We start from the raw sequence: 27,895 nt of genomic DNA, 5'->3' as shown, positions 1-27,895 counted from the left end.
TTATATAAATTGCATCTAAGCAGAATTGGAAATAATATAAGTTTCACAATATGTCAAGTTATTAATGGTGTACACTGAATGGTACAATCAAATTTTGTATGCGAGGACTCGTTCTGGAGCTGTGAACTTTAATAGTGAAGAAAAGTAAAATTAATGCTCGAACACATTTTTTTACGGTCACGATCACATTATTTCGAATCTGTCAACTTTGGATGTTTAGTTTCTTTGAAGACTATTTCAACGTAAAGCAGCCACTTATCTAATAAAATAATTTTGGTGGTCAATTTCTCCTAGAAGTAATTACCACCCGTGGGGATACTTGAGCCATTTGACATATTTAACAAAAATGCATATAATTTTGATAACATGTTACTCTTGTTTACAAATGGTATTGCATATAATAAAGCAATGTTTGTTCTTTCATTTTCATGCATATATAATATTTTATCGCAAAAGGTCTAAAACATGACAATTTCCTACTAATTTCACGTGATTTTATATACCAAAACTGAAATATGCAGCTCTGATAATGGCCCGGTATCGCTGAATAACGTCAACATTCTTTCATCAAATTGCTAACTTGGATATCACCAAATTTAGGACCGGGATAATGTTAAAATACTGAGAAAGATGTAAACAGTACCAATCAGAATATATTGGCTCAAATGGCACGTTCCCCGTACATAGTCGGGGATTTGTGCCTAAACAGTACTAAACTGAGTTGTATTCCAATAGAAACCTGAAATGAATCTCCACAAACACTCCTGAAGAATGTAATTTAAAACATGTCCAGAACTCCGTCAGGATTTCATCAGAATCTTAATCATATTTGCTAAACGGGATTGAGTTATTAAATTACGCATGATATCATTAGAATTCTGAGAATGATGTCACTACACTGTAACCTCTATTTGCGAACCAAAAAATGTTCGGATTTGGGATTCAGCTCGTGAAAAAAGTTTACTTTACATCCTTATTAAAATTCGTTGGTTGAGCAATATTCACGATAACCCTAACGACATAAGGCTCAAGGCGTTTTTCTCGGCTTGCTGTTTTTCAATATGGGACTCTTATGCATATATGGGCAGTTTAGGTCATAGAGAATTTTTCAAAACCGGAGGTCACCATCTTAGATTACAAAATACCGATATTGTTGAGGTGATAGAATTTAATTCAATTAGTAAAAACGATTTTAATCCACCTAACAGTGTGATGAGACATTTCTTATAACTCTTATCACTCTCTTCGGATATTACATCGTTTGAGAACATTTAGAACTTGATGCTTCGCGATGTTTTTGATAACACATACTACACGGGATAGATCTCAAACCAAATCAATAGGAAAGTGAAAAAATGGCCCATAAACTAGACATACAAACGAATTATTGCTAATGCTCTGTTAATAAAATATCTAAATTCTTCAATCAATGCATTGTAGTGGGAAAACTGAATTTTACTAAAGGGGTTATATATTGTACTGAGCCAAAAAAATCGAATTTTTTTTTAATCGACTTGAAGTTTATACTTTACTCAAATTTCCAACGTGACTGAGAACTAAGAAATCAACACTTTTTGTTGAGAAAAGCGATACTAGCATTGACACCATTCAAAGAAAATCAACAGTGAATATTTCCAGACTTGGTTTTATTTCCTTTTTAAGAACTATTGTGTTTTTTACATCCTAGATTGCATGATTCAGTGATCGAAACCCAAAACTTCATGAAGTATTTAAAATTATTAAATTAAAATTTGTGTTTGCTATTGAAATTGACAAAATGATAGTATCGCCCCTTTGACGATTGTTTACTTTTTCGGTCCCACTTATCAGCATTGAAGTATCGCCCTTACGTTTTTTTACAATACCAATTTTACAATTGGTGGGGGTTTGGTGAAAATCGATCTTACTGTCCAAACGGCATAATTCCGAAACCGTAATATTTGAAGTTTTAAAATTATGCAGAATTAATTTTTCAGACATAAGTAACAGAGTTCGTGCCTTTAGCGAATTTGTTGAGACTTTATTGTAGTCATGAATATTAGCCTGAGAAAATTCACCATAAATACTTCTTGGACGATATACCGTCAAAATTATTTTATCAAATGATGCGCTGTTTAATGTTTGTAAAACTCATCGAAGATACTAAACCTCCGAAATTAGCGGTTTCAAAATGATGCTATCTTGACCTTAAATTATTTTACCTATACATATAATTGGTCATACAACAAAAATCAAATGCTCATCAAAATCGATCAGAACCTGCTAGAGTCGAATGGAAAGCGTCATTTTTCATAAATTTCTCTCTCCATTCGGAAATTGTTATCCTCGTTATTAATCATATTACGTTTTCGTCTCAACTCGACGCATTCCCAAAATAAAAACCTGTTTTAATCCACCTAGTGGTGCAATTGTGCTTGTCTCATTTGTCCAGACTACGATTCCATGGCTGGTTACGTTCAATACAATGGTGGAAATGAATATTACATGTTCAGTACGATTTGCACATACATACAACGGATCGACAGCCACGATCTTGAGATACTATGTGATACTGAAACATCGCTTGAAACCAGCGGCGGATCAAGGAGAAAGATCCGGGAGATCCAGGTCCTGCCGAAAATTTTCAACTTGTTAAGAAATTTTAAACTAGTTTTAATTTTAAAGTAGCAACCCCTCACTGCATACTCCCTCCGGGCCGGTATGATTGACGATTTTTAGAGTGATTGCATAACCTTTCTATATGAGAAAGGCAAAAATGTACCAAAGTCCAAAGAAGTCAATTTTTGTCAAACATCTCAATGTTTCATGCATTTTAAAGTCATTTGGCATCAAAAATACAAATTTGATTTTGAAATTTTATCAATTCAGTTTATATGGGAATTTGCTGTGTGATTGCACTCTTCAACTCGTAACTCCGGAACCGGAAGTCCCATCAATTAAAAAATCAATAGCTGCCGATGGGAAGGTTGTAGCTTTCATTTGAGACTAACTTTGTAGAAATCGGTCCAGCCGTCTCTGAGAAACAGAGGTCACATTTTTTCCACATACACACATACATACACACACAGACATTTTCCGATCTCGACGAACTCAGTCGATTGGCATATGACACTCGGCCCTCCGGGTCGGGATTAGATTGACGAATTTTAGAGTGAATGAGAAAGGCAAAAACATTTTTAGCAAATTTTGAAAGTTATGCATCTTTTTGGTGAGCAGTTCTATGTTTCATAGACGTTAAATCAATTTTAACTTCGCTTCCTATTAAAAAAAGACCCTTATTACAGTACATCTCTACAAAAACGAGCTCAATTTGAAAATAAATCTGAGGATTATGATTGATTACAGAACTCTGTAATTTTCTATTGGAATGTTTTCAGGCAGGAAATTGATATTGATGCAATTAGACAACTGTGAAACCAAGACCAAGATCAGTTACATATCAGGATCACATTCCGACAATTTATCAAAAGTCCTCATGATGTTTACAACAACAGGTTATCAATCTACGGATCAGATAATTGTTATTGTAAAATTGAATTAAATCAGTCTGCATCAATAAATTTTCAACTTCAATCCAATATTTTTTTGGGTGTGGTGGAGGGGGGGGGGGTTGTATGGTGTTAGACTTCAAAACCTTCTCTTGGCTACGCCGTTGCTTGTAGTTATTTATTTCGCTTTTCATTTTCCGATATGTTTCAAATCGATCCGATGGTTATAAGTTAGAAAAATTGCAGTCAGAAGGTTCGCACAAATGAACATTTTTGCACTGATAAGTTATCAAGTTCCTTCCAGGCAACTTGGAAGTGTTCGGTGATTATTTCTAGCAGTTGTAGATAGAAAAATGAAATACAAAATTCGTTTTATCGTAATAATGTTTGGCTTATTTCAATGGATTATTACTATATTGAACAATAAATAGGCGACAAAAGGTAATCCACAAACAACAATCCATAACTTTTAAAGTATTCAAAATAGATATTTAAAGTCTTCAGTAAAGTTATTCGCAAAAGTAAGAGCTACAAATTTGCTGAAGGCATCATTTTGATATAATCACTTCCAAGAAAATTTGTGAATATATCTCACTCATAGGGGGATTAATCAGTAAAAGCACAATACCAAAAAAAAGGGCATATTACCTCCATTAAATTCTCCGAAGATACTATTTACCTAAAATAAGCCGTTTTGGCGTTAACAATAGATTACATGTTTTTGGTCATATTTCTGGCAATGGGAAATGATAAAAATCTTTCGTCCGCATTTAATGTTAAATATCTCTTTTTATTATAGTCCGATTTCAACAATCAATAGCTTGTTCGAAAGGTATTCGTTAGAGCTGTCTAAAAACATATAAATTGTTAATCTGTATTGTCAATTTCGGCAGATAATTTGAAAAAACTGCAAAAAAAGCCATTTTTACGCATTCAAACATTCATATCTTGAAAACTAAACATCAGAATCAAAAATAAATTAATAGCGTTCATACTGTTTTTTAGTTCTTTCATTTAAAATTGGTTTGGATAAGATCGGTTCAGCCATTGCTGAGAAACACGAATGAGAATTTGTCCGTTACATACACACACACACACAGACACACACACACACACACACACACACAGACATTGTCCCAAATCGTCGAGCTGAGTCGATTGGTATATAAGACTCGGCCCTCCGGGCCTCGGAAAAAATCTTGAAAGTTTGAGCGAATTCTATACATTTCTTTTATAAGAAATGTAAAAAAGTTACGTAAGTCGAATATTACGTGAAAAAAGCGTTCGTAAATGGAGGTTTCAGTGCACACGCAAAAAAATTGTTCCCAAAATCGTTAAGTGCCATGAATTGTGAAATATTTATGTTTTCACTTACATGAACAAAAATCATGTGTTTAATTTTATTCAATTTCCTTTCAGTAACGCCCGAGTAACGCTTTTATTATTGGAAATGCTTGTTTTTGTTTTGTGAACTTCAGTCACGGTTTCCACCATTTCATTATCAAATCGATTTTATGTACGTGAACTAGTTCACAACTGTATAAATATTATTCATGAAAAGGTTGATTCGTGATTTTATTTTTAGATTTAGGACCATTATTCAGAAATCGATTATACGAAGTTACACTGAAACCTCCATTTACGAACCAAACCGGGGGTTCGTAAATTGAATTAGTTCGTAAAAAAGTGTTCGTTATTTGGGATTTAGTTCGCAAAAAAAGTTTGCTTCACATTCTTATTAATATTCGTTGGTTGAGCAATATTCTCGATAACCCTGGCAATATGGGTATTTTTGGAACGGGCTTGACAAGTAGATGCTATATTTTTGAGGTTATAGAAAATTTATCTAAGCCGGAAGTCGCCATCTTAGACTCTGAAATGGCTCAAGACATCGATTTCCATCATGCACTCGTCAACGCCATTCCGAAAATACCCATATTGTTGAAGTTATAGTAGAGGAGTGTTCCGCGCCGCCGATTTCAGGTAAAAATCGGCGGCGCGCCGATGTCACGCCGATGTGCTTACTATTTTTACATGCAATCGTCGGCGAGGCGCGGCGGCGTGGCGCACACCTCTAGGTTATAGATAATTCATCTAAACCGGGAGTCGCCATCTTGGATTCCAAAACGGCTCAAGACATCGATTTCCGTCATGCACTCATCAACCCCATTCCGAACTCCCCATATTGTTGAGGTTATAGAGAATTCATCTAAACCGGAAGTCGCCATCTTGGATTCCAAAATGGCTCAAAACATCGATTTCCGTCATGTACTCGTCAATCCCATTCCGAAAATACCCATATTGTTGAGGTTATAGAGAATTTATCTAAACCGGAAGTGGCCACCTTGGATTCCAAAACGGCTCAAGACATCGATTTCCGTCATGCACTTGTCAACCCCATTCCGAAAAAAAACCCATATTGTTGAGGTTATAGAGAATTCATCTAAACCGGAAGTGGCCATGTTGGATTCCAAAACGGCTCAAGACATCGATTTCCGTTATGCACTCGTCAACTCCATTCCGAAAATACCCAACTTATATTAATAACAATTAATTAAGAATACATAGCTTCATGCTGTAATGTACGAACTCCAACTTTCCAAAAAGAGCTCGTTATTTCGAATTTAGTTCGTAAAAAAAGTTACGTAAATCGAATATTACGTAAAAAAGAGTTCGTAAATGGAGGTTTCAGTGTATTTGATTCACGATTTATTACATTTTGGTCATGATCTGATTTTGTGAATTAGTTTACAACATTAAATTAATCTAGATTCTCTCGTGAATTATTTCACAAAAGTGGAAATTTTGTTCATGAATCCTTTCAATATTCGTGAACTAATTTATCATTTCTAAAAAATTAGTCTCGATTCAATATCCGTGTTCGTGAAGTAGTCCACAAAACCATAAAATTTTATTTATGTATTCCTGAGCTGGTTCTTGATTTCTAGTATAATAGGCATGACTTATGATTCGTGCTCGAGAAATAGTTCACAAAATCATGAATTATTACTCGTGGTTTCGTGAATTGATTCATGATTCCTAGTACACGATTCACATTCTATCTCTTGATAGTTAGAAAATATCCCTTATCATTTTAATTTTTTTCAATTTTACACGTGGTCATAGAATTTTCACTTGAACCTGAATTTCACAAAATTTGTCATATTATTCGTAGAATCATTGCTCTTCCATCACGATAAGGCGAAGAGAAATTACGAACTTCAAGACAAACCTGATATCAAGAACATGAGATTCACGATAGCGTGCATATAAATTATGAAAATAGTAACTAAGACCCTGAAATTATTAACATAAATCACATTACTCGTGACAAAAATATCAAAAATTGTGACTAAGATCCTAAAAGTGATGAGCATGAATCACTCTATTCATGACTAAATATCACGATAACATGAATTGAAATTATGAAAATTGTGACTTAGATAAATCGTAGTTTGGATAAAATAAGATATTCTGCCAGAAAAAATCCGATAGTAAAACCATGAATGGAATATCACGGTAACGTGATGTGAAAAGACAAAAATCGCGAATGAGCTTCCAAAATCATGATCTTTGTTTAACAGTCGGCTCTTTTAGTTGATGTAGTTTGAAGGCACAAATCCCCGACTACATACGGGGAACGTGCCATTTGAGCCCATATATATTCTGATATTCTTCTGATATACAAACCAGTGTTTCCTCAAATTATGAACAAGAAGTATAACAAAACTAAACACGTCCAGTAACATACACAGCAATGTAACGTAACGTAACGAATGTAACGGCTATGTATATAGCCAGTACAGTTTTTGGAAATAAAAACAGTTTCCTCAATACGAGACTTAATCTTCATAATTTCAGGAACTTGGTCACGGTTTTCGTAAATCCTTCAGTTCTCGAAATCGTGATCTTTTTTCATGGATTTAAGAACAGATTTTTCCGTGCGTTATCCCGAGAAGAAATACCTTCCTAGAATTCTGGTTTTATTCTTCCCAGGATACCGAATGTATAATTTTCATGGTAACAGTGTTTCTGATAGAATTCCTCTCAGCATTCTCAGCGTTTCGACGTTATGCCTATGGATTCTAACAAATATTTTTCAGGATTCTCAGGATGATGAAGAAATAATTTCATAGGATCTCAAAGATGGCAAATACTGATGGAATCTTGCGTAATATATTGACGCTTGTCAGGTTTAGTGGAGTATTGAGAAGTAATCCATCTGAATCTCGAGCAGATTTCCATCAGAGTCCTAAGCTCTATAATGTCAGCATTTTAGAATTGCTGAACGGAATCCCAAGCAGGATTCCACTATAATCCTGAGAGTGATTCCATTAGAACCCAGAGAAGAATTGCATTAGGATACTGAGAAGGTTTCATTCGGATTTCAAATGATTTTAGAATAATCCAGATTTTCTGTATTAAAAAGCCAAATTGGGCATAACCGCCTACTTGTCTTAGGGAATATGTTTTAGAGAATATGTAGAATGAATCCTACACGAGATTTCAATTTAATTTTTGTCCGATTGAGAATTCTTTTAAGTATACAGTATAGTGGGACATGGTTATATGAAAAAAAATAAAATTTTGCTCCGAGTAACTTTTTGGGTCCCATTTAGGTACCAGAACGACTCTGCAAATTTTGGGTAAATCGTCTCTTGCAAAATAATTTTTTCAAGAGTCACCAGTTACTTCCTAAAAATAAATAGATGTCTGATTTTTATAGGAAATTTGTCAAGGAAACAAAGTCTAGAAGAAACAAATCTGATGCTTACAAATTATATACAAAATTTTAACTTTTTCTTATTATGTACAAAAGAAGCCTCAATTGATCCCGCAAATCTCTTGTGAAGTGGCCAATCAGTGTGGATAAATGATTTAGACACATTAAGAGAAGATTAAAACAAAATTGCGTATAATTGGACAACCAACAGCGGTGGTGCTAGAAAAAATGAATATTTTATCGATCGTCAGAGCATCAACCGGTTTCTGCCTAATAACTTTTTTCTCAAGCGTCAGATCGTTTCGTGGGTTTCGAGACTTTGTTTCTTTATTAAATTTCCTGTAAAACCCACATAACAATTTATTTTTAGGAAGTAATGAGCGACTCCTGGAGGAATTATTTTGTGAAAATTAATTTTCCCATATAAAATCCCATGTAAACTTTAAACAGTGGGCGCAAAAATATAGTTTCAGGGATCGAGCTAAGAATTTACACAGTTGTTCTAGGACTCAAATAGTACCTAAAAAGTTGCTCGGAGCTGGAATCTAAATTTTGTCCCACCCTAGTGTACAGTATTACCTCAATATAGAGCAACTCAAAAAAAATTTTTTCATTACGGTTTATCGAGTTACGTTATAACGAAGCAAAATAAATTGTTTTCGCTGCATGTAAAATTGTATGAAAAGACTGCTAATACAGTTGTACTTTATCACTTTATATTTTGATGGTATCCAGTTGCAGTAACTTTTATTTTGGAGTATTTTATTAGTTGCAATCTTGAGTGATGATGGAACATTTATTCTATTCAATGGAGTTGTCAGATGATGCTACAATTTCGTAGTATCTTGGATGTTGTAGTTGCAGTAATCCTGGGCATTGTAGTTACAGTTATTGAAGGTATTTTTTACGAAAAGCTAAAATTTCACGAAAATGAACAGAATGAAACGTACCCACAACGCAGTTCAACACAATTTCTTTTAGGCCTTGAGATTCAGTTATGCAATTTTATTTTCTCATTGAAGTTATAGTATTTGCAAAAATACTTTTTACCATAAAATAATTTATAAGTTGAAAACTATTTTTTGATGAACAATGTTGCCGAAGACACCAAGTCACTAGGACTCACCGTTAAAAATATATAGGCTAGTGCCTTCTGTGGGGAAATTTGGATGCTAAATCATGATCTCTAAAGAAGGAATGAATATTCCTAGCAAACGTTGCAGAAGATGTCCTATTAGTGAAATGACCTTAGTGAACCTAAGCTTGTTTTTGATTTTGTCTAGCTAGATTTTATCTGCGGTTCATCATGTATTTAAATTATTTTTCATGATATGAATTATTGTCCCGATCAAGCATTGATCAGCCTTGTGAGTAAAAGATGGGTAGGTGGGCACTCGTATATAACCGGAGTGTCTTGATTGCTCCTAGAGCTGTTAATTGAACACTAATCTAAACTCAATCTGTTAAAACTAGCGACTATTTCATTAAATCAGTTTTTTCGGTGTTGGTTTACAATAATTGGGAATAAACATAATAGTTTGTCAACGATCATACAAAACAAATTCAAATGAATTCATCTAAAAAAATTTCTCCTGTATCTATCCGAGATTTTGAAAAGGGGTCCATATATTAGATGACTTGCCATAGGCGTTTAGAAAGAAGTCATGTAAATTTTGGTCTCCTGAACCTGACATATAAGACCATAAAAATGACATAGCTTTAAGTTAGATTTTTTACGCGACGCTGATTATCTTAAACTACGTAATTTTACACCGGATAGCGAATTTAAAATCCATGTAACTGCACTCTGGAAAGAATATTTTTCATTCTTCGTGTAAAATTTAGGAGAACACAGTTATATTTCATCACTTCATAATTTAGGTTTTGTTAAATTATGTTGAGTTTAGAATTTCGTCCGCAATAAAATTTACATTTTGGGGCGTGAGTTGCAAAAAAATAGAAAAGAAACTTTGCCCTAAATATGTTAAAATAGTATAATAACCGCATTACAATAGATTTAAATTTTTAAAAAGTTACGTTATATCGAGGTAAAAATTACGTCTTATCGAGCTACGTTATTTCGAGGTTTTCTATCGAGGTTACTTTATACCGAGGTATAACTGTACTTGTTTCTAATCTATTAGAATTTTATGCCTAAATAATCTAGTCCAATTCTTACCTCAACATGTAAACGGTATCCAAGCAATTGCGTAAATTTTAATTTCCACCAAAACCATCTGATTAACCGCAGCGTTTCCAACCACCAAAACAAGAAACTATAATGATTGTCTCAACTGTCACCCCAATTCTGGTCCCGACCACAGCCAAAAGTCTCGTGCTAATTACTCTCCTTTACACAGCTAATTAAATTTGCTTCCTCTCGGCGGAGACGACCCAAAGACACACTGTATTCGGCAAAGGCAAACGACAACGGATGCCATCCGGCGGAAGTTTTAGTCCTTGCACTATCGCATCTCTCTCTCTGCGCGGCTCGTTTCTACTTCCGAATGTTTCGGTCACACGAAAATACAGCGGGAAGATCAGACATTAATCCGAAGAAGCAACTTAAATAAAACTTCGAAAAAAAAACATTCTGATGGGAACCTAATTAAGCTATCAAAACGTGCTTTTTTGGTTTGGAAGAAAAGAAAAATGCGTTTGTGTTCTCGTTGCCCACTTGTTTCAGATTCAGCAGCTTCTGCTGACGGCACAGTTTTCCAAACTGTGCTGAAAATGGCCAAACAAACCATACTTATTTTGGTTAACTAAAACCATTAGTAGAATCAAGTCGATAAGGCTTTCCTTGGTCTGATATTCAAAAAGAAAATTGCCTAATTCGCCAGACTTCCCTAGAACGTCATTACAAACTCAGTGTGCCCTCTCATCTCGCCGCCTGGCATGGAGTCAACAGGAAAAGCATAGCTATATCATGCCAACGGAGATCAGCAGTTTTTCGGTTTTGGTCGTCTTCCAAAATGCAATGGACAGAGACTCCGGCCCTGCGGACCGGGATGCAAAAGGAGTAATCGTCGTCGTTGTCGTGGCAAAAAGAAATTTTCGGAAAACATAAAACAAAATAAATCTTAATTATGCTTTCGATGGCACTTGAGACAACAAAGCGATTCTTTTACTTGACCCGACAAGAGAACGGAAACCGAAAGCTCTTCATCATGTTGCGACTAATTATTATAGTCCTGCTAACGATGATCTATTGGGATGACTGGGCGGCGCGAGGCACGAGGCCGGCGAAGATTGGTCCTTGGTCGAAGAGGAAGTAGTTGCGCATAAAAGTCCCTGCAAATAGCACAGAACAACAAGTCGAGGAAGAAGAAAAATGAAGAAGAAAAAAATCGTCAAAGGAAAAAAGGGCACAAGACTGGAGGCAGATTTCTCCGGAAAGATTTAAGGCCAACTGGCGAATGGCGGGTGAGTTGAGCGACCGGCGGCCCAAGCGGGCGGCATAATCTTACACACTGTCTTTGTGGTCATTATACGGATCGTTGTCGGCATTTAGCTAAAGCATTTGATTGACGGTTTGTGATGAAGAGCCAACTGAAGTACGACGAACAGTGGATCTGATTGTTTGTTGTCTGCTTTGGAATGAAGTATTCATTGGAATTGGGGCGTTCGATTTTTGAATACGGGTGTAAATTTGACGATGCTATTCTATGTTTCAACAATTGCATGTTTAAAAGAAAATATATCAAACAGAAACTGAATCCTATGTTATAAAATATTGATCGTTGAAAGTAAGAATCTTTTTTGTGCGGGATGGACCCTAGGGGAAAAGCCTGAAGAAACATCCAAAACATGACTCAAATAATTAATTAAATCACACAATTCGTAAGTAATTTGTTATTGCTCGATAATTGTTTCGGATCACCGTGCAATTATACTTTACGCCATTGTGGTTTTCATTGAGGTAAAAGCCATCAACTCAAACCATACTTTAAACCGCACCTTCAAACTCGCCATCTGTGAATGCTGGAAAATCAACCGCTCAAAGAGAAACAAAATTCCCCAACCCAACACCCTCAAACTAACAGACCATTATAATTTTCAGGATTTCCATCACAGCCGACGACGAGTCGCTCACGCTACAACAATCACTACCGATATCACCGAACGACGGTGCGTCTCCGTCGATGTATTTTTTTTTTGAGTTTTTTCCGCTGTTCACAGTTTAATAGGTACAAATCGTAACTCCACAAACAACTGCCGCTACGCCTACGCACAAAGCACTTGATAACTAGGTAGTCCCTACGACAAACGGCGGCAGTGAGAGGTGGAACACGCGACAGCGGAGAAAAAGTGCTATGGCGGAAAAAAGTTTTTCCATGAATAAATAGTACCGAGTCCGGTGGGAGTCGCAGTCAGTGCCGCAATGGAATGCCATTTACCACCCACAATTTATGCATAGGTGGATGTGAAATACACGTGTAGGGTATTGGATAGGACGAAGAAGAAAAGGTGTATATCGATAGCAGGGCATCAATTATAAATTTGTTATTTCAGTGGAACGAAAGCGAGCAGCAAAAAATGTATTAAATTTGCAAGAGTCGAATAGGGAATCCGGAACGGGGCTGGCTAAACTGGCGGAAGGGTATGTAAATTATTCCTTGCCAGAAAGTTTGTTTTTTGTTTTATATCGATCCCCGGATCCGGCACATATGAAGTTGAATCGTCAGTTAGCCGGGGGAGGAATGCAGCAGTGCTGAATTTATGAATCCTTTGGGAGTATCTATCGGAAATTGAATATTTTCGTACAAATTTGCACAAGTTAATCCGGAACCCTGCCCGGTTCGGGTTCGGGTTGGATTGCGGATCGATCGGGTTATCGAAACCCGAGGCGACAGTGAAAGTGAAGTTCCTTATTATAATAGACAATGATCAAATCAGGGCCGGCGAGTACGCTGGCGACGGCTGTCGGCTTGGCGACGGTACTGCTGGTCGCGGTTTCGTTGCTGGCAGGAGTACGGTGCGACTATGAGAATACCTGGAACTTTTACTACGAGCAGCCATGCTGTGGGGGAAATACCAATGGGCAGCATCATCTGAGGCACCATCGAGGTAAGTTGAATTTGAAATTTGGTTACTGGGAGGTCTCAACGGGAGTGGGTTTTTATGTTGAAGTTATGAATTTGAACAATTGATGTAACAGCGAAGTACGGAGCAGCAACTAGATATATCAGGTTATATAACAACTTGTTCAATGTTTTTATGTTAGACTATGTCGGAAAAATCGAGGTGAGTTGAAATAGTGCCCATTTCTAGCGAAACAATACCGTTTAGGATAAGGAAACAATGCTTTTGTTTTGCATCTAACGTATATGTAAAAGAAAAGCATTGTTGCCAGATTCCTAACGGCATTGTTTCGCTAGCAATAGTTCCTGTTAAACTCTCCTCAACTGTTCCAACTCACCTCGGTTTCCCCTATACTATCACAATGCTGCAAACATGCTCAAATGCTGGAAAAAATTCTACTTTTAAACTTGAAAGTAGAATGCATTAGTAACAGTGGTATTGCCAGGAGGGTTTGGGGGGTTAAACCTCCCCCAATCAAAACTAAATTAATTGAATTGAAGAGTTGTTTTATTTATGGTGACTAGTTTAATTAAGTATTTAAATAATAATTTTGAAAGCATATTATCCGATCATTACATTGAGAACCTATAGTTTTAAAAGACTGTTTTTCAAAACTGCCTATTAAAAACCAGTGGTCGTATTAATGTTCTCAGATTTTGATGAAAATTTCAGTATTTCGGTCAAATATTAGAATTCTACTTTGAAGAAAAGTGGGGTAAACGGGCAATGAAAATTGGCTCGAAGAAACAGGTCCAAATTTTAAAATCTCTCTAACTCTGGTATAACTTGATTAAATCTGATTCTGTTTAGTTTTTTTTTTAAAAGGGCTTTGGGAGGGGTTGAAAATGGGATACCTTTCTGATTTGTAATCGATACATTGAAAGCCATTCGTATTTTTGCTTAAAAAATAACAATTTTGAAAACGTTATAGCTTTTTCCGACAACCTAATTGAGAGTAGTTTTGTATGGAATTTTTAAGTAAACTTAGAACTATAAGCTTCTGTTAATAACCTTTTAGGGTGTCTTGAAATTCACGAAATGTTACATTTTTCGGCTTCTTCATATTTTTAAAATATATTCTTGATCGGGGTTCCTTTCCAACCAATTTTTCATTAATTTTCAGATTCTTTAGATAATTTTACTCCAGTTATGTATTATAATTAGATATTTTGACGAAAAATCAGGGGTCTACCGCGATCGAAAGATTTCACTTTGAAAAAACTATGTACGTGGTCTAGAATGACATTTGATCAAAAAGTATGTTTCACATTGTATTTTGTTTATAGTCTCCAAAACTTTTTTTTTTTTTCAAATGGCAATAGCTTCAAAAACAATAAGAAGACAAAATAAGCAAGTTCAGCATGAGTATGATGACCGAACAATTAGTAGTTGCTACTCCGTGATTGGCCAGAACAAGCTAAATTGCACAGAGAATCAACAAATGGAGCCTGGGAGTAGTTTCGAGAATTCTATACTTCGAAATGCCAATAACGGCGCCTTACAGTCATCTGGGAAGGGAAGGAATGTTAGTGTAACAAACGTTGTTATGGAGACCGTGTATACCTCTGCATCTCCACGTTTGCCATGGGAAGAGTTATTGTTAATAGAATGGGACGAAGAGTAACAAATCTGGATTCACCTTAAAAAGTGAAACGATCTATGCAACTTTCAGTAGTTTTATCATGTGTTTATTGCGTTGGGCAGCCGGCTGCCGAGAATTTATGATAGAATTATCGTTTGTTGAAATAGTTTTGAAATGCGCGGTTTGTAAAAAATGCATCTTACATTTCGGACAACTGGAGAAAATATAAAAAAGATCATGTAAATACGAAGAAATTAAGCATTTTCACGCATTCGACCAATTTCTTTTAATTTAACGAAAATTGTTGAAAAATGCTAAAATTTTTCCATTCCAGTCTACAAACAAGGAGTACCAATATGGAACAGTGTTCAAACCTCTATAGATTATTTTCTTGTATATTATGTCAATGAAGTCAAACAATGTGAACTTCTAAAGTGGGACAAATTTTCGAAAAATTTCTCAACAGTCAACATCACATAGGGGAACTGGGGGCAAGCCCGACTCTGTGGGTAACCCCACGGTTTTTCCCAGATCCCAAATTTTAAATCATACAATAAGGGTAGGATATTATTTGTAAGATTATTTTGAGCATTTTGAGACACATCGATGCTATATGGGGTCATCAAACTTCAACAAAATAATCAAAACATGCGAAAGCAAAGTTTATGCGCACTTGGATGTTATTTTTATTTGATACATTTTAAGGTTTTAACAGCACAAAAGCTTTGAAAATCACCAGTTTTGTTGTTGGACATTCTAATCTATTCTCCATCTCATTATTTGTATGTGTTTAAGATAAGTTTGAGTATTTCAATACTGTTAATTGGGCATTAAACAAAACAGTGCCATGTTGGGGTAAGACCGACAGTTTTTGGGTGGGGTAAGACCGACACGCTGTTTGGATAGTTGAGTTCATTTTTGATTCGATACAGATGACTGGAAGTGTTTGTTGTGTTCAATTATACTATAATTATGTTATGTTAATAATTGAAATACACGGAAGCTCTGTTTTTTTGCATTTATTTCCTGTCAGTATTGTCCCACGCTGACGAAAAAAATGTAAATTAAATAGTACGTGATCCATAGTTATATTACGAAACGAAACGAAAAAGTACAATGTAATATGAAATTCTGAAATAATATTGAAGAACAATTTTCATCGACCGTCTGATTGTTGGTCAACAACAATAATTTAACAACATAAAACAGCGCATCTTTTGATATACAAATTCAAGTGATTAATTTTAGATGTAATTATTGACAATTAGCTCTTCAAAAATGATAAGAGACTTGGTGCCTTAAGCAAAGTTGTTGATAATATCTTTTTAAACAATGCAAATTCCCAAATGGGAAAATTTTGGACGATACCAAATTTTTTGTGTATAAGGACACATGCCTTACATCATGTACGGTTTTTGTTTTAGTGTTTCGGATTCTCCTCGTCAGTAACTATCATCAACTGGGTGTCTAGTTAGACGATGTATCTAAGCTAGTACCCAAATTAGCACTAATCAGACACAAAAATCCAAAAAGTTGTTGAAAATATGAAGGCTACATGAATGCAGCATATCAAGATATAAAACAATATTCAGGAATCTTCAATATAACTTTCTCTGTGAGCTTCAGAGAATCATACCTTGAATGCGATGTAAATTTTATTGTTTATAAACCGCAGAAGAGATTTATCGAATACAGCAATATCAGAATAGGTTGTTTAAAAGGATTTTTTTACATATATTCTACTACATTTTGAAACTCTGAATATATAAAGTATTCATGTCTTCAACGTAGTTATTTGAAAAAGCATTTTCGAAAACTGTAAACATTAATTATGGAGCTAAATTTTCTTGAAGATTAAATTGTCTATAACTATTTCTAAGAGGATTAATCTCCAAAATCATTTTATCAGAAGATGTGCTGTTTTACGTTGTAAAATTCTTCTATGATGCCTAACATCGCAATTAACTGTGATTACCTAAACACACACACAACATTTTATTTCGCCATTCAATTCAGTACTCAAATATATACCAATAATAGCTTTAAATACATTGAAATCTTTATTAATTCCAATCATGTTGGTGCCTTTTCGTATAATTGATAAAAGAATAAAAATCAAATACTTATAAAAACCAGTCCTGACCTACTAGAGACAAACTGTAAACGTCATTTTCAATTTACTTTCCGAAATGTTATTCTTATTATTAATCATATTCGCTACCAATGAGGCCGGTGTCCTTTATAGTCTGTATGTAAGGGTAGCGTGATGTTCCCGTTTCCATAGCGGATATGACCGACAGAGAGTCAGATAGAATTATAGTCATTGTTCTCTCTTGCAATCACAAGACTGATGGTAGCAGCTTCTGCCGAGAAAACGGAGCAGCTTGTGTGGAGGCGGTTGGCCAGACCAGCTCCTATTCCGTAGACCTCCACGCCGACTCGGTCTACTTGCTTGAAAACGTAAGTGTAAATCCGGACGGGAATAGTTGGTTCAGTTCAGTTCTAGGACTTTGGCCTAAGCGACCTCGGGAAAAGGGCATGCTCGTTGCAATCTGAGTAGGTTCAGGATTCTCGTATATCAGGGTCGGTTCCGGGTTATGTGGAGGCGGGCTAGTACTGGGAGATCTGTGTCGGTGTATTGTTGCTTTCAGGAACGCACAATTGCTACCTTTCGAGCAATACCAGAGCGCGTCTGAGTATGATGTTAGCGGTCGCTCACCGAAAGGGATGGATGCAGGCTTCGACGCAGGCTTCATCGGTTAGAAGCTATCCGAGTCGTTCCAATGTACAATGTAAGCTAGGATCCGCATAAATCCGTCCAAATTGTGGTTGGTTTTTCCAATATCGTGGAATATTTTGCTATTGATGAGCGCAATACCGACGTTTAGGGAAGTTCTCCTGTTCCAGGTCGGATACCGGGCATTGATGATTATAAAAAGGCACTTTCTGCTTTCGCTGGCTCGTTTGACTGTCCAAACACTTAGATCGGTCTTTTAGTGGCTAGGTGATGGGAATTGCAACAGTGGGATACTGAGCAGCAACTATATTGAACCCCGCTGCGCTTCAGATCATCTTCCGACGGTGTTTATTGCGGTTTGGAGCTTTCCAAGTAGCATTTCTAGTTTTATAGCACACTACAAATGCATTATAGATTTTAAGAAAGGCTTCAAGAGCACCATAAAATTTCAATTGTGACTAGGGTTATCATAACTCGAGACCGCTCCCCCTATCACGACGACTACGACGTCGTCGGCGTAGACGAAGATATAAACTCCCTTTGGCAGGAATGATAAGAGGGGCTTCATGCTGATGAGGAATAAGGTGACGACGAGTACAGATTCTTGACACCGTTTCTTCTACATATGATCCGGTCTGCAAACTGCCTACTACAACTCGGAAGGCACGATTGTTGATGTAGTCCTTTGTAGTCCCAAAGTTTCCGGTGACTTCCCAGTTAGCTGTAGGAGAACCCCCTCGCGGTAGACTGTGTTGTAGGCATTGCCAATTACAGTACAGTTATGTGAGTATGCTGATAGTCCGCCAGAGCATTCCGGACAATTTCTCCGAAAGTTGGGCTCCAGCCCCTCCACCCTTGCGAAAGGCGGATTGACGATGGTCCAGCTATAAATTTTCTTCCACTGAGAGAATATATTCGTAAATTGTTACGAATTAGCGTTCGTAATATACACAAACATTTATTAAAACAAACGAAACATTTCGTTTCATTCGCAAAAAATATTTTCGTTTTCAACGATAACATTTGTGCAAGTGATAAGTTTCGTTCACTAAACGGCCATTCTTCAGTGCATAAAATGAACGAAACCTGCTGTTTACAATTCACTAAAATACTTCGTTGTAGAAATGGACGAATGAACTCGTGTAGTGCACGATCAATTTCATTATATTTACGAATTAATATTTTCAGTGTCAAGGTAGGTCATAAGTCGTTTGTTGACTACCATTCCTTTTTTTGTTGAGGATGAATCACTGCAACTAGCATTTAGATCTATTGTGTTATCATCACAATAGATCTAAATACGATTCCTTAATTTTCCCTACGCAGAAAAGCAGGTTAATCGGCCACAAGTATTTCACCGTACGGGAATGTTACTCTTCTTTGACATGGAGATTACAAGAGCTGTTTTCCAAGAGGATGGGATAGATTAGCCATTCAAGATGCGATTAAAACAGTCCAACAGCACTCATCTAGCCTCTGCTGGAGCATACTGTAGCATGGGATAGACGAAGACATCTAGACCCGCGGATTTACCGTGGGCTAGCGGATTTACCTGCAGCGAGCTAAGATTGTTGGAGAGAGGGCAGCGTTTGAGGATAGGAACTGAAGTGTTCACCGAGTTCTTCAGATATTTCTTGAGGTTCGATTGTTGTGGTTCCGGTAACTACGAGGGAGACGACGATTTAGCTCCTTTTTTACTGAGAGCGTTTGCTTTCCTCTAGGGGAGAGTGAGGACACTTGATCCTTGGGGATATTTAATTCCCTGGCCATATCTCGTAATCTATACGCATAAAGTTATCACAATATAAAAAGAAAATGAAGCATTTGGTCGTTTATGATGTTTAAAAAACAAATCTGATATATTACATTAGGTTTAGAAAAGTTGTATAATATTTTAGAAAATATGTGTTTAAATCCATCTCGAAGATCTTTTCACAAATTTTTGAACGGTTGTATGAGTTCGTCGAACTAATTATTTATTAATATTTTCAAGTACGTTTACTTTTTAGGGGCTTCTGCCCAGGAAAACACGTTTTTCGAATAAAAAGTTTCACTAAACATACAAAAAAAAATTTTTGTTCACCTCATACAACAGGTATCTTTGATCCCAGTAACACTGGGTATTCTTGATCCCTATCATTAGTTCTCTCAAACACTTTCAAAATGTATAGAACTACAAAAACATCATTTTCATAACGTACCTGGCACTATTAATTGATCTAAAATGTTTTTTTCCGTGAACAAATGATGGTATAAGTTATTGAAGGTTGAAAAAGCCAGTTAAACAGCATTGATTTACCGCAAGTACTTGTCTTGACTTTCTACTGTGGTTAAAGTTTCTGATGCATCTTAAAAGGTAGTCTTATTAATCAATTTGTCAGAATAGTTAGTTAGCTGAAATTTCGTGTCCATAGGTCATAGTGTGCTTTGTTTCTTTAGCCCTAGTAGGCGGGGGATAAAGTTACCACACATTTTTACAAAAACCTCGTTTTGGCATGATTTTCAAAACTATTCATATTACTGACAGGACATAGTATTCGGAGTTTCACATTATTCATAGCTGTTACAATTCGAATTGACTACAAGAAGGCGAATATTGCAATTGGAATTTTTCTTTCATTGAAAAGTTATGAGAAAAAAACAAAAGTGGGATCAAGCGTACCCACTCTCCCCTACTGTTCGGCGGTGGAAACATTGGAAGATATCGTTCGGAGAAATGCGTTCCTGCTCTTAATCTTCGAAACTATAATGGCCTTCCTGACCGGGTTCGGGAAAATCCGTAGCACTTTGTTCTTTCATGATGTGGCTAGAAGGGGAGTCTTTTTAAGTAGCAAAAACTGGTCACCATTTGCACTTATGCTCGAAAACGCGCAACCAGCGTACTCCATCTTCCTACTGCACGACTCGGCCGTCTTGAATGGTACGTGTCAAGATATTTGACGTTCATGCAATCGCTGCAAAACTGAACAACTCTTTAATACTGGATCGACAACTGGGCGCACGGATGTCAGGCAACTTTGTGAAAAATTATAAAATAGAATAACCTAATTTTGAAGAAACAGTCAAGACGTCATTCTAGGAACCCATACTTTTCATATGGTCGGTGTTAGGTCAGACTGGACTACGTGACATTTTATTGATTTCTAGAAAAACGAGTTTAAAATTTAAATTGCAGCACCCATTACGTTATAATTCGAAATTTATTTTTGCCATAATTCTTGTTTAATATAACATATTTCAAATCTGGAAAAAGTAGAATGAAGCTGAAGTAATACTTTATCCAGTGCTATAATTACCTCATTTTTTAAGACTTTGCGACTTAGTCCGGTCTGACTTAGCACCGACCATATGTCCCCAGGAAATTTTGAATCGTTCGGAAGTTTCAATTTTGGGGGCAAGCTGAATTTAGAAAGAAATATTTTGATTCTTGAACAAGGATGAGTCTTGCAGTTTCTAAAATCAATGCATACTGTGTTCAACCGCAATATATAAAACACTTTTTTGTCCAATGCTTCATTCATATTGATCAATAAAACTTCAGTTTCGATTTTTTGTGTACCTTTATATACATGTCTGCTGTAATCACATTTGCCGCTATGGTTTCCTTTTATGCCATTGTTATGACATGGCCTGTACTGGTTGAGTGATTGCGAAGTAAAATATTCACTGTATTGTAGCTCAGTTTTCATTTTGGGTTCCATCGTAAATTTTTAGCGGAATGAACGGATGTCGCCATCTTACATCCCACAACGACATTGAATACTCCATTTCAACAACCACTCGTCAAATTCGTCCCGAAAGCAAAAAGAAATAAAGCGACTTGCGAACAATATTGAAAAACAACCTTATTTTAATAATATTTTATCGCAGAAAAAACGGTCATTTTGGCCAAAAGGTCCTTTCGGCCAAACGGCGCTTTCAACCAAACGGCCTTTTCAGCCAATCAGCCCTTTCGGCCAATTGACCTGGAATTGGGTGTAAGTTTTGAGTGGAAGGTAATCTACTTGTAGGATCATCTCAACGATTCGTTGTACATAAAACCAACATTCACCGATAACTGCGGTTGGTTTGAGATATCCAATGAAATTGTTTTATTGCAAATTGATTTTTGACGTCATAAACGGTTTTGAAAAGCACACACATTACATGATGAAAATATAAATGCAATCTTGTATTTATGGCACAAACCAGCACTATGGAAACTCGTTATTTCCCGGAAAATGATTCATTCGTTTCACGAATCCAGGAAAGCAAAAACTGTTGGGAAATGGACTGAATAGAGTTTAGAACTCTCAATGCCATAGAAGTTTCTGGTCAAATCTCACCTAATTGTTTTCGTTTTTATTTAAAGCCTCATATTCTGCCAAAATAATATACCTATCATCTCATGACCATACATTGAAAATTGAATAAAATCTTAGGTATGTTTTAATCCAATATAGTGTATGAATATAAAACATTGTTTTTTTCTGATTGCGATGCAGGGCCGTTTTAAGATCACTCGGGACCCCTGAGCACTATTAAACTAAGGGGCTGCTATCATTGAACAGGTGTACACAAATTAATAATAGAATAGTTTTCCATGCCACTCTAAGGCTCTTCCAAATTTGAAGCAAATAGGCATACAGTTAAGTTTGTATGGGAAATATCATCAAAATATATGGAGAAAAACATGGTTATGGTTTTCGCCATCAGGTGATGTGCGTGGATCCAAAAATTTCATGTCAAGTGACTCTGTCATGCGCATGTCTCCCAAAAAAATCAAATTCCTGATTCCTGAGGTAAAGTTACTAGTGATTAATACGATAAAGCAGTATATCACAGAGAAGATTCGTCCAAGAATTTCAAAGAGATATATTTCAATGGCAATGGCAATTGGAAAGATAACAGGACATTTGAAGGATACAAATAAAAGATGTTGCGTGGCGTTTCTCTTTATAATATTTGCATAATGTAGCAGTAACCTAGAAGAGTCAACAAGAAGTAATCTGTTCTTCAGAGTTGCATTACGTTGTTTAACGATGAAGTATATTGGCCTAGGTGGAATGTTGAACACGTGCTGATTTAGCGTCCACCATTTGAACGTTGTCTACACCAGAGAAAAAATCTTCGTATTCCATTATGTATTTAACCCTCCAGAAGTCGCGCAAATGGCTCACTGAACGAGCAGCCACAGCTGCTCTAAGACGATTTCGCTAGATTTTCAGAGCAGCGTGCACTCAGTGCACTAACGCGACTGCCGGAAGGTTAAGGTGGTTTTCGTAGACTAAGCGCGGTATTTCTTATGTCTTTAATATTATTAGTGGTTCGGTTTTCATATGTCCAGTCCGAACTTGTTAACTTCGTAACTATTCTATATCAACAGTTGCCAAACTTCATTTACATATGAGCAAACGTTGCTAGAGGACTATCAGTAAAGAATCACACATTTGAATTATCATAATGCTGACAAAATATAGGAAATTTATTGCTGATTTTAACCGTTGTTGGATAGTGTTGCCATTAAATTTTTCGGAGTACTTCTCCTAGATCTGAAGCCAAAGCGTGTTCAATCTATTATAAATGCTGTGTTTTACTTCAAACTGAGTTAGCTTCATGGTTCATGGATACTTCAAATTTAAATTTCAAATTGGTATACACAGAGGTAAGATGCATTAAAAGTGCTGTAAATTCAACTGACAATTATTCTATTGCAATTATCGAGACTTTTTATATTAAAACGCTTTCGGACTTCTCTACTTATCTACCGTATGGATGGTGAAGATTAGTGCAACGATTGAGACGTTGAGCTTAGGAAAAACACATTCACCTTTACAGTTTAGATATATTATCGGCCTTCTCTGCACTCTAAAAATGTTATACAAGTACAACAAATCACTCAAACAGTTTATCATTGTTGAATCTTTTCATAAAATATTACTTTGAAACGTTTGCAGCATTCCTGAATAGTGTAGCTTACAAATATCCACAATTGCACGCTTCAAACGTTTATCTTAACGAGAAATTTTAAATTATGTGAATCATCCAGAAGTTTTTCTAAGGTAAAGGAAACGAACAAAAACAAGCAAACAACGAGCGGTTAAATGTCTCAACTTCTTTCAAGCAAATCACAAATTTCCTCACTCGTAGGAACAATTTATCTGAAACAAAAAAATCAAATCTAGGACGGAGCATCGAGCTTGCCACTGTTTGCCGATAACCGATCAAATTTCGATTCGAAATCAATTTCTTTAGAATCCCAGATCCACTGCCTGTGGCTACCACGGTGCTGAGTGTCACTCAAGCGGCTCCAGATGTTTGACCGCAATCTGGAATCGATAACTTTGTTCGGACTGTGTCGTCTACGTCGTCGTCGTCGTCGTCATTGCAAATGCCTTCGTCGACTTGGCGCTGCTCGTTGCTGATGGCAACCTTCGACTGGTGTCCCGTTGCGAATGCAAACCCCATTTTTTGTCCCCGATCTGTACTAGGTATGTACTAGGGAAAGTAGTGGTAGCGGACATTTTCCAGCTCTTTAGCTGTCGCATTGGGACTGAATTGCATCCATTCAGTGCCATTTGGAAGCATCGAAATGGACGATGATGAGCTGCACGCTTTGTTCCTGAGCTGTGTGAGAAAATAGAGCGATGGGTGTTGAATTGTCGTCCCGTACAAGTTTCGAGCACGACATGTGCTTCAGCAGATCGAGCTGAATAACCGCAAAGCGACGTGCTCCGAGTCTGTGCACCATTTACGAACCGAGAAAGTTAGCTGGTGGCAGCAAATCGTACCCCTTTTCTCGTTGTCTCTCTCTCTCTCTCTCTCTCTCTCTCTCTCTCTCTCTGTCTGGCGGAAAGACTTCGGCTGACGCGTGGGGCAAAAAAATAAAAGTTTGAAGCCGGAATCGAGAACATGTGACTCATTTCACCGACTGCATTTGAACTGACAGATGGGCTGTATAGCTTCCATTAGCCATAATGTATCGTTAATGGGCTTATAATGATGCTTTATGGATTTTTAATTCTACTGTGAGACTGTAAGATAAACAGAAGGGTTTTGTGTTGATTTGAATAGAAAATTAAAAAAAAGGAATGTGAACTGCTCTCGGTATAGATTAAATTATAAAGCTGACTGAAAAATGTACTGAGAAAAGGGAAATGTATGACATCAGGCCAGAATATAGACGGTAGATGGTGGTTTAGTAATTTTAGATATTTAGTATTAAAATGGTAGACGATTTATTACTACCCTTACAATTCTGTTATTGTTTATTTTGCTTTAACCGATTTATCGATTAAATGTTGGAATATATTTGCTTTGTTTCAAAGAAAATGTTGTGAAAAATAATAAAATACTCAAGTTGTAGCACAGAAAAAACTCGAATCAACCATTTCTATTCAATTTTAGCTATTGAGACAAAAAGAGATAACAGACACTTTTCCAATTTACGTGTTCAAGTGTGACTTGAACAGAGGTGCTATGATTAATTGTGGAGCATTTACCACGTGGACCGCTATTCAAGCCTCTCGTGTTAGTGATCTTTAAAAACAATGAAGTTCCACTCTATTTAAGTGGAAATATCGAAAAGAAACTGAATAAACACCAATTCAAAAGTTACCAACGTTCGACTCGAAGATTTGACAACAAGCCAGAAATATAATAATAATGCTTTGAAAGATGCGAGAACACGTTCGCTCGGATGCTTGAATTATTCTCCTACTATATTAATTGGATAACGACACGTGTTATTCAGGAATATGAACGAAAACAATTTACTTAGATGTAAGAACTTCGTCTGAGCCTCCATCACAATAACATCGGAGCGTTGTCACAATCTAAACAGCGATTTCGTTAAATTCCGTTTGAACAATAATTTTTGATCCGAACAGCAATATATTTTATTTACTAGGTTTAAATTAGCAGGAACTGTTTGATGATTAAAAATTTAATAACTGTTTAGGAAAAAAATATTAATTTGTTGTTTTAATAGGGAAGAGCTACCGTAATAGACTCCGAAAGTTGTAGAGAGCGACAGAGAAAAACGATTTAATGAGAAGTTCGAATTTGCAAGTTTAGTTTAATTATTGTGTTTACCTGAGTTTTCAATCAGGACTCAAAAATCGGAAAATATTGGATCAATTGTCACGCTACACATATTATTCGGAGATTTGTGCCTTGCCATGTCGTCTTATCACTTTCCTAATGGAAAGGGAGATGAAAAGAAAAGATTGGAAAATGGAAAATACCAACAGAATACAATCACAACACAAAACAGTAAAAATCTGAGTTATTCACTCCCGAAGGAATAATGAACCCAACTGATAAAACCTATAGCTCCTTATGCCACTGGCCTAGCAACAATAACATATCCTTGAGTTTCAGGTGTACATAAGAGTCACAAGAAGAAAATGACCCCCATCGAGTCGATGCCTAGTCTTACCAGAAGTGTTTACTCCACATTTGAACCAAATCAGACAAATTTAGCTACCGGACCAATGTGATTGAAGTTTGTATGGGATTTTTCCACAATTTACATAGAGGAAAGCGCATGTGCCCAACAGCACATGGTTGTGAATCAATGGTCGATTCTCACAAACTTTACTTTTTTGCGAAATAATTGTTGAGTTTAGCTGAATAGTATGCTTGAAATAATTTTTATACATAGTATGACACATCTTCCAATTAGATTTCTCTAATTAACTACACTAACTTTTCAACGGAAAGAGATAGAAATTAGACTTTACAAAGTTGTAGAATAAGCCTTTTCCAATAATTCCTCTGAACTTGTCCATATCCTATCTTTCTTCCTTGAAAAGTTAGTGTTGGCGCCCACTATGCGGTGAAATATGGAACTAATCGTTTGTAGTCAAAAGATGACTGATATCATGTATTAAAATAGTAACTATCATACTATTCAATTAAACACGCAATAAAATACCGTTCGTGAGAATCGACTACTGATTCGCCACAATGTGCTGTTAGGCCCCGTGCAAAACTGACTCAGATATCATTTCTTTAAAAGTTTAATAACTTCTCCTAAGGAAGTTGGATTTATTTTAAGTCTTTGGAAAAGTTTTAGGCATAAAATGGTGTATCTCATTTTCGCTTTCAGCGATTAACTGATGCACACATTAGGTCGGTTAAAATGCTACTTAGTTCAGTTTCTATATATAAATTATCGAAGAATCTCATACAATTTTCAAACACGTTGGTCCAGCAGCCAGATTTGTCCGATTTGGTTTAAATATGGAGTAGAGATATCTAGTGCAACTAGGAATCTACTCAGGTGTGGTCCGATTGAGTTTTCAAACATTCGACATTTTTCCGGGGAGTCAACTCTACCTAGGTTCATCTATGTTTGGAGAACCAAACATCAGGATAACCGGTCACCATCTACGCCTTCTCTCTCCTGTCCTTGATACAACTACTTCTACACCGATTTTGGAAATGACCAAGCATAAGTCTCCGATAAAAAATCAAATTTGTATTCCGTATTCCTAGTTTTAAGATAGTTGTAATTTCTACTCATTGTTAAAACTATTGTCCCCCATCTTGTAAATCTTGTAAATAGAATTGTATCCCTAGTTTTAAACCACCTGTGAAATTTTTCATAAATATTTGTTCCCCCTTTTGTGTACCAAACTATATTGTTAGTTTTAAGATAACTGTAAATATTTCCTAAAAAACTATTACTATTGAATTCCTTGTTTTAAAATTTTTCATGAAAAAAATTTTTTGCCCCCTCTCTTGTATATAGAATCTTTTTTCTAGTCTTAAGATAGCTGTAAAATTTTTCTCTTTTATAAAAAAAAATATTTCAACATTGTAACCTCCTAGTTTTAAGATATTCAAAATGTAAAAACAAAAGAATTTGGCACCGCCAAGCTAACGCATTTGTGCCTATCAAATAAACGAAATGAATAAAAAAAAACATCAGGATAAGCAGTTGCATTACTGCAGGGCAGTTACATATCAAATGATACGAAGACACATTCGGCGTGCTGAGTGTTATTCGTGTGATCTTGCTGAATCCGACTGTGGTAGGATTTACAAAGATCACACGAATAACACTCAGCACGCTGAATGCGTCATGTGTTATCATATGATAATTGAGTTTACAATGTCTAGTTAGTGTCCTGACTAGAATTTTTGACTGCGGAGAAAGTTCGTATGCACGCTATCATCGGTTCGTTGAGCCTAAAGCTCGCTCGATGAAATATAGACTGCAGTAGGCCAGTAGGGAGTAGGGATCGTTGCGAGGCGCGATAGTCAAGTAGGGACAGTAACGCCGGTGAGTCGAT

The 27,895-nt window shown here is 36.3% G+C and overlaps 1 protein-coding gene across 2 annotated transcripts in view; it reads left to right on the top strand.

The window, feature by feature from the left end:
• The window catches only part of LOC131693140 (semaphorin-2A), a 326,263-nt gene that overhangs the window by 78,673 nt on the left and 219,695 nt on the right, over window positions 1-27,895 (top strand). The window contains exon 2 of one of the 2 annotated variants that reach the window (XM_058980722.1): window positions 12,275-13,281. The exons of the other annotated variant lie outside the window; for it this stretch is intronic. Within the exon in view, the coding sequence (XP_058836705.1) occupies window positions 13,098-13,281 (184 nt within the window). The 5' untranslated portion in view covers window positions 12,275-13,097. The remainder of the gene's footprint in view (window positions 1-12,274; window positions 13,282-27,895) is intronic. 2 annotated transcript variants of the gene reach the window in all.

Source organism: Topomyia yanbarensis, chromosome 3, assembly GCF_030247195.1.
Source record: "Topomyia yanbarensis strain Yona2022 chromosome 3, ASM3024719v1, whole genome shotgun sequence".
Classification (NCBI taxonomy): domain Eukaryota; kingdom Metazoa; phylum Arthropoda; class Insecta; order Diptera; family Culicidae; genus Topomyia; species Topomyia yanbarensis.
This window is presented reverse-complemented; position numbering and strand designations above follow the sequence as displayed.